Genomic DNA, 7,917 nt, shown 5'->3' with positions numbered 1-7,917 from the left:
AAAAACACAAGACAAGACAAGGACATAAGAAGGGAAGATAAGGGCAGGAGAGGAGAAAGCGCGACCGCCTTCGCTGAAATAGACTACCTCGATGAGTTTCTTGGGAGTGTCCTTAGCGTGGATTACACACTGGCAAAAATCCCACAGCTGCGCGATATACCGAACACGTGAGTCCGCTGGATCCATTTGATGGTCGCGTTGTACTGTCACAACTCGGCTGGTAGTCGTGTGGAGGTGAGAAAGGAGGATCCAAAAGCAGACAGTGGCAGAGATGCAAGTGGGTTTATTTACAGTGCACAATAACCAAGGAGTGGGCAGAACCAAACAAAAACCTAAACTGGGAAACTACATAAAAAGGAGGAGATGGAGCGAGGAGGAGAGAGACACAGAGAAACACGGAATAACGTTGAATACACGGAAGGTTCACAGAGAAACACAGGCAGACACGCAGTATAAATACACACACCAGGTAATTAGGAAATGGTAAACAGGAGGGGACACAGCTGGAACTAATGAACATAACGAGACACAAACCTACAAAGTAAAACAGGAAACACACAGACTGTTTACAACACAAAACTCGGGGACCCGAACAGAGCACAGAGGGAAGACACAGGTAGGGATAATGGAGACACAAAGAACAAATACAAAACAGAATAAACTAGAAAACAATAATAGTAAACACAAAGCGCTGGGTCACCGATCCAGGACCATGACAATTGTGTAACTAGACATAACTGCTAACATAAACGCAATTTTATTCTCACTCTTAACTATCTGAACCCTTTCAGTTTCAGTTTCATTTGTCATAGCACAGGGTCAACATTGCAACGAAATGTATTTGATGAGCAGAAGACAGTCACTCAGCAGTATAGTACAGTATAGTACAGTAGTTTCATTGAACTAATAAATAAACAGCTCTTTCTGGCCAGACATGTGGCGGAACTTTTGCTACAATTTTGTTTGTATTTAACAAAATAAAAATGCAGACATAAGCGTACACATTAGTTTTTGACTGCAAGTGAAAATTGTTTTCTTTCCAAATAAATCTCTCACCGAACTAATACAGCCAATCCCTCAACACGTTTGCACTCTCTTGTTACTTCGGTCAGGTCCGAACCGTGTTAAGAAGACCTCTGGTTAATACTTTGGGTTCCGTGTCGGGGTCGTAGCTGGTAGTGATGGGATTTCCGGCTCATTTTAGAGATCCGGCTCTTTCGGCTCGGCTCACTAAAAAGAGCCGGCTCTTTCGGCTCCGAACCGGCTCTTCAGGTTGTTTTGTTGCTTTAATTAATTTATTATTAACAATAATATAAAATTATGCACAAAAGGAATTACTAATGTAAAAAAAGTGGTTTTATTTATATATGTTTATATATGGCCCCTAGAGACAAAGCACGTACAAACTCTAAAGCATATACAAACTCCAAAAAGCACGTACAAACTCCAAAACACATTTCTAGCGTTAACTGAACTTCCAAAACAGAGCTACCCAGATCACTTAAATTACACAATTGAAAGCATGTGTGTATTGTTTGTGTATTTATAGACAAGCACTCATATTTATTCAAATAATTAAAAAAAGTTCATTTACCTGTTACTACCACACACCAAATCCGGTTGTTGATACTTCCTGGCTTGTGTAGCCACTAGGTAACAAAAGCTCAACACTGCGCCCTAGCATCCTGGAGCACTTCTGTTGTCTTTTGTACGTGTTCTGAGTTTTTACGTTCTGAGTTTGTACGTGCTTCTGAGTTTTTACGTGTTTTGGAGTTTGTACATGCTTCTGAGTTTTTAAGTGTTTTGGAGTTTGTACGTGCTTCCGGGTTTGTAGTGCTCTGAGTTTTTAGTGTTTTTGGAGTTTTTACGCGTTTTGGAGTTTTTACGTGTTTTGGAGTTTGTACATGCTTAGGAGTTTGTACGTGATTTGAAGTTTGTACGTGCTTTGTCTCTAGGGCCACCATAAATATACTTTTATTTATTCACTCCACATAAAATGTAATAAATAAATCATATAATACAAAAAACAACTATTTACATTTAAACTTTTAACTATTTAAATTTTCAGCTTTTTCCTTTTAAACAAATTTAACGTGAAACAACACAAAACACTGCAAACCACAACACAATTAAATATAAATTAAAATATTAAAACAAAAAGAAGATGCACATTCTCTGTCATATGGGCCTGCATGATTTCTGAATCCTTTATCATCTGCAACTGAAAATAGTGGATGATTACTATACCTTTCTAATGTGACGTTGTTGTCCCTTGCTCTTTTTCTCTCTGGCTCTGTTCCTGTGCTACTGCGAGTGTAACTAACGCCCCTCCCCCCTCTGCCCAGCGCAAAGTACAGGCCGCGCGTGCGGAGTTTAGCGGAAAAAAAGGGCGAGAGAGAGAGTGAGAGAGAAAAAAAAAAAACCCACGGCTCCCAATAAGGAGCCGGCTCGCGTCGTTCACTTCAAAGAGTTGGCTCTAAGAGCCATTTCGTTCGCGAACGACCCATCACTAGTAGCTGGGAACTAGCTTTACTGTCTGGGTCAACTTTTCTAGACGACAGCGTGAAAACCATAGGTGATGGAGCTGCAGGCGACCGTGATGGCTGGACATGCTCCTCGGATTCCCCAAGGGAAGCTGCAGGTGACGGTGATAGCTGGACGGGCTCCTCGGACCCTCCAGTGGAGGCAGGCTGCTGAACGTGCCCCTCAGACCCTCCAGCGTAGGCAAAGGCTTGAAGCGGTCCCTCGGACCCTCCAGCACAGACAGAATGCTGAAGAGCAGAGGCTTCCTGTGAATCCAGAGGAGAAAGAATATGAAGGCATGTCATTGCTGACTGTGATGTAAAAAAAGGAGGGAAGAAGAGATTGAATCAGCGTGGGTCACTCTGTCATCATAACAGTCTCAATCAAGTTTATACAAAACCCATCAATCCATTCGCTTCCACTTATCCTTTCCAGGGTCGCAGGGGGCACTGGAGCCTTTCCCAGCTGTCATAGGGCAAGAGGCGGAGTACACCCTGGACAGAGAGAAGCACTGAAAGGCTGCTCCAGCAGAACTTTATTGTTTCGAAGGAAAACACAAACATAGCGTGCAGTTGAGTCTTTACAGCTTACTTACAACTGGGCTCGTCAGGCACTTTTTTTTGGCTGCAGTGGCTATTATTATATTTACATGCTTCCATCTCCCATTTCTGCTCGGTAGCACCTCACACTTTTCAACTTTCCTTTTGCTCCCTCCCTCGCGCTCACACACCCACAGCGGGAGGGGCGGTCCCACACATTCTCCCTGCAGCAAGGACTACACCGCCCATGAGGCGGGCCATGTCTGTAACATTCTGCCGTCGTCTTAAATCATTTTTCAAATAATAATTTAAAAAAAAATTCTTCACATTAATATGTGGGCCACAATTAGAGGTGACTTGGACCGCAAATGGCCCACAGGCTGCGAGTTTGAGACCCCTGGTTTAAATGAACTGACACCCCCGAGTCATTCTAATAATCAGAATCCTTGAAGCACAGGCCAAGGGGGTGGTGTGGCAGCAATTTTCCACACCAGCCTATTACTCAACCAAAGACTAAGGTGCTGTGGACTGATGAAACTAAAATTGAGTTATTTGGGCATAACAAGGGGCATTATGCATGGAGGAAAAACAACACAGCATTCCAAGAAAAACACCTGCTACCTACAGTGAAATATGGTGGTGGTTCCATCATGCTGTGGGGCTGTGTGGCCAGTGCTGGGAGTGGGAATCTTGTCAAAGTTGAGGGACAAATGGATTCCACTCAGTATCAGCAGATTCTGGAGACCAATATCCAGGAATCAGTGACAAAGCTAAAGCTGCACCTTGGCTGGATCTTTAAACTCCTATATGATGTATTTACCTGACAGTTTTTATTGTAACAACCAACGATTTATACAGGAAAATAATGACTATTAACTCATTCACTGCCAGCCATTGGCAGTGAATGAGTTAAACCCATTGACTCATTCACTGCAATTGACGGCTATAGACGTCAATGGCAGTGAATGAGTTAACAAGGTTAACAAGGTTGCCCAAACTTTTGCATCCCACTGTAGCCTTCCCTTCATTGACTCCCTGTGAAATCCAGAATTGAATTTTAAAACCTGTTCCTCACATATAAGGTCTTAAATAATCAGGCCCCATTTTATCTTAATGACCTTATAGTACCATATCACCCCATTAGAGTGGGGGCTCTCATAATGCAGGCTTACTTGTTGTTCCTAGAGCATTTAAAACTAGAATGGGAGGGAGAGCCTTCAGTTTTCAGGCCCGCCTTCTATTGAACCAGCTTCCAGTTTGGATTCAGGAGACAGACACTATCTCTACTTTTAAGAGTAGGCTTAAAACTTTCCCTTTTGATAAACCATATACTTAGGGCCAGATCAGGTGACCCTGAATCCTCCTTAGTTATGCTGCAGTAGGTGCAGGCTGCTGGGGGATTCCCATGATGCACTGTGTTCCTTCTTCTCTCACTGTTTATATACTACTTGGGAGTTAATGTATAGGTATTATAAATCTCTGGCTCTCTTCCACAGCATGTCTTTTGTCCTTCTTGCTTGTCTCTGAGTATGTATCTGTCTTTGTATCTGCTGGGGTTTTCGTCCTGTTAAAAAAAGAGTTTTTCCTTCCGACTGTTGCAAAGGTGTTTGCTCATAGGGGGCCAGATGATTGTTGGGATTTTCTCTGTATATAATATTGTAGGGTCTACCTTACAATATTAAGACCCTTTGTAGCTGAGCTATAAATAAGTAAGTAAGTAAGTAAGCAACACTTTAGGTCTGTCCACACCACCAGGATCCTCTCACTCGCCTTTTCTTTGTCCTCGTCCTTCATCAGCCATGCTGAGTCTTTGTTCATGTGGTGTTGTTCCCATGATGTAGTGCTGATGTTCCTGCCTTGAATGCACAACAAGTACAGTGCTGGTCTTTTCTCTCTTAAGATGAAAAAGCATCTTTCACTTCTCCAGAACAAAGGTCCAGAGTTTGATCCCTCCTAGTATAACAGGAAACATACTTACCAGAGTTTCAAAGTTTCTTTGTAAGCAGACATGAGTCAAATGAACCAGTATGAGTTTGGCTCCTGCGGTTTGTATATCATAAACAGTGTAGAAGCAGAGGCAGCATGTGCATGCATGTGAATGTACACTCCTCTTAAAAGAGTTGTGGTGCCTAAACTAAAAAGGACATAGCGATACTGCTGGAAGTTCCAGGACAGTCACAGAGTTACAGCATCATTTGTGAACATAATGAGAGAAAGGTCATCCAAATCCCGGGATTAAAATTATGTACCCCTGTTGCGTCCAGTAAAACATGTCTCTTTGAACACTTCAGTTCCACAGGCTCCAAAATACTTCTGCTCATTTCATGTTATCCTCCCCACTCCATTTTTGCACTCAGTCTTTTGTGCATCATTAACACTCATGTGTGGAAAACCAAAGTTTTCCTGAACAGAAGATGATCATCAGTGATGCTGTCTTTAAAATATGCTTGTTAGAAATGTACAACTTTAATGTGAAAAATTAAGAATTTTTTCTCTTGTTGTGTTTGTTTGCAGCTGCTTCCTGCTGGAAAAAGTCCTGTTGGACTTCAAATATGTCAATTTCTTTCTACCTTCACCCTTAAAAGTGAAGCCATTTGGGTCCTTGAATGAAAAACATGATTTTTTTAAAGTCTTTTTCAGGTTTTTATGATAAATGTATGACTTTAATGTAGAATATTCAGTTTTTTCTCTTGTTGTCTTTGTTTTAAGCTGCTTCCCGTTGGCTTTAGCTGTTTGGAGTTTCCATTTTCTAAACTTCTACATTCGGAACCTTCTTCAGCTCTGAACAGTATATGAAAAACTGAATGATTTCAAACACAAACTTTGTCTAATAAACTTACATCTTTCATTCTTTATACAGATTGGTCAGCTGCAGTTTGTCAGAGATCAGCTGTGAATATCTGGCAGCAGCACTGAAGTCCAACCCCTCCCATTTGACAGTGCTGGACCTGAGCATGAACAAGCTGCAAGATTCAGGAGTGAAGCAGCTGTGTGGTTTTCTGGGGAGTACAGGATGTGGACTTGAAACTCTGAGGTCAGTCACTATGTTTTAGTTTTGCTGAGATGAAGATGATGTGAAAGTTCATGCTGACTCTAAACTGCAGATATAAGGCTGAAATTATACTGATCCACACTGAGGATCTTCATGGTAAAGTCTGTTTCCTTCTTATCTGGTTTAGTCATTTGACTGTAGCAGAACAATGTTCACATTTGAAACAGTCACACACAACATATGGCCCACTGCCCACATGCCGGACTCCATAGGTTGCTGACTGGCCGCCAGTCTGTCGCAGGGCTAACACATAGAGACACAGACAACCAATCGCACCCATATTCACTCACAGATTCACACGTATGGGCAATTTAGATTGACCAATTAACCTATCCCCACTACAAAATCCACAATTTATTATAATGTCCATGCTCATCATTAAGCAGCTAGAATTTTGATCAGATGAATCCTAACTTTACAATTGATTTGAAATCTAATGATTCAGCTGTAAACTGATTACGTTTCATCATGAAATGTAATCAGATTGCAATCAGAGCATCTGCAGCTACTTTTAAAATTTTTGAGTTCAGTTTTAGTCTAACAATCATTTCAGTGTCATCTTCACTCAGATATTTACATCATCTCCAAAATCCACCTGTCACACACACTTTTCCATCAGTGTGATTGATTCTAATCAAACAATGATTGATTACTGATCAGTGTGTAACACAGTAAATGTTTGTATTGCAGGAAACTTCCAATCATAGATTTTATCCTGAGCTGATGTTAAATCTGTGATGTCATTGCCATCCCAATCCTGATATACTGATGACTTATTGCCTGTAAAAGCTTCATGTTTAACAAACTAATGTTTAACTGGGAATTCTGCTTTTGTAACAAGGTAAACTTGTGTAGATGAACTCTCTCCTCTGAGCTTTGACTTTATGAATGAGGAAATGACTCAGTGTCAGTCAGCTGTAGATCAGTGTACAAGCTCAACCATGAAAGAAAGAACAGCCAACAGATATTTGCCCCTCACACCTGTGTGAATCATTATCATGTGTTTGAGTTAATCTGTGACTGAAGTGTAATAGTGTTTAAAAGTAAATGAGGAAATTAATGAAAAAAAAGTGGGATTAATGATTAAGAATAATAATAATAAGAAGCTGACAACCAGCTGTCATGCTGCTAATGTTTCTCAGGACCTGCTGTATATGTTGCATTTACAGTAAACAAACTGAAAATCATTGCGGAGCTAAGCCCGAGGATTTCTGATGATCAACAATAATTTGATGCAGTTTGATCACAACCACATTTAAATATGTGTTGATGTAGAAGTTAGTAGATCATATTCTGACTTTACACTCTAATAATTATAAATGCTGCCAAATATAAGAACAGGAATATGAGAATTATGAGAATAGATATATATAAAAACATAAGAATGTATAAATTGTAATGTAAAAATTCCCCACTCGCCCCTGTGGGAGGTTAATCCTTCAAGCTCGGGTCCTCTACCAGAGGCCTGGGAGCTTGAGGGTCCTGCGCAGTATCTTAGCTGTTCCTAGGACTGCTCTCTTCTGGACAGAGATCTCCGATGTTGTTCCCGGGATCTGCTGGAGCCACTCGCTTAGCTTGGGAGTCACTCCACCTAGTGCTCAGATTACCACTGGGACCACCGTCACCTTCACCCTCCACATCTTCTCGAGCTCTTCTCTGAGCCCTTGGTATTTCTCGAGCTTCTCGTGTTCCTTCTTTATGATGTTGCTGTCATTCGGAACTGCTACATCAGTTACTACGGCCGTCTTCTTCTGTTTGTCTACCACCACTATGTCCGGTTGGTTCGCCACCACCATTTTGTCC

At 41.4% G+C, this 7,917-nt stretch overlaps 1 protein-coding gene across 1 annotated transcript in view; it reads left to right on the top strand.

Moving 5' to 3' along the window:
- The first annotated feature begins 2,578 nt into the window (after window positions 1-2,578).
- LOC102297794 (ribonuclease inhibitor-like) overlaps window positions 2,579-7,917 on the top strand; it is a 40,519-nt gene continuing 35,180 nt past the window's right edge. The window contains exons 1-3 of the mRNA XM_042215375.1: window positions 2,579-2,841; window positions 5,577-5,646; window positions 5,945-6,096. Coding sequence (XP_042071309.1) covers window positions 2,579-2,841; window positions 5,577-5,646; window positions 5,945-6,096 — 485 coding nt within the window. The remainder of the gene's footprint in view (window positions 2,842-5,576; window positions 5,647-5,944; window positions 6,097-7,917) is intronic.

Source organism: Haplochromis burtoni, unplaced genomic scaffold, assembly GCF_018398535.1.
Source record: "Haplochromis burtoni strain Fernald_Lab_line unplaced genomic scaffold, NCSU_Asbu1 Contig_708, whole genome shotgun sequence".
NCBI lineage: Eukaryota > Metazoa > Chordata > Actinopteri > Cichliformes > Cichlidae > Haplochromis > Haplochromis burtoni.
Note: the sequence above shows the minus strand (reverse complement) of the source record. Positions and strands in the feature narration are given on the sequence as shown.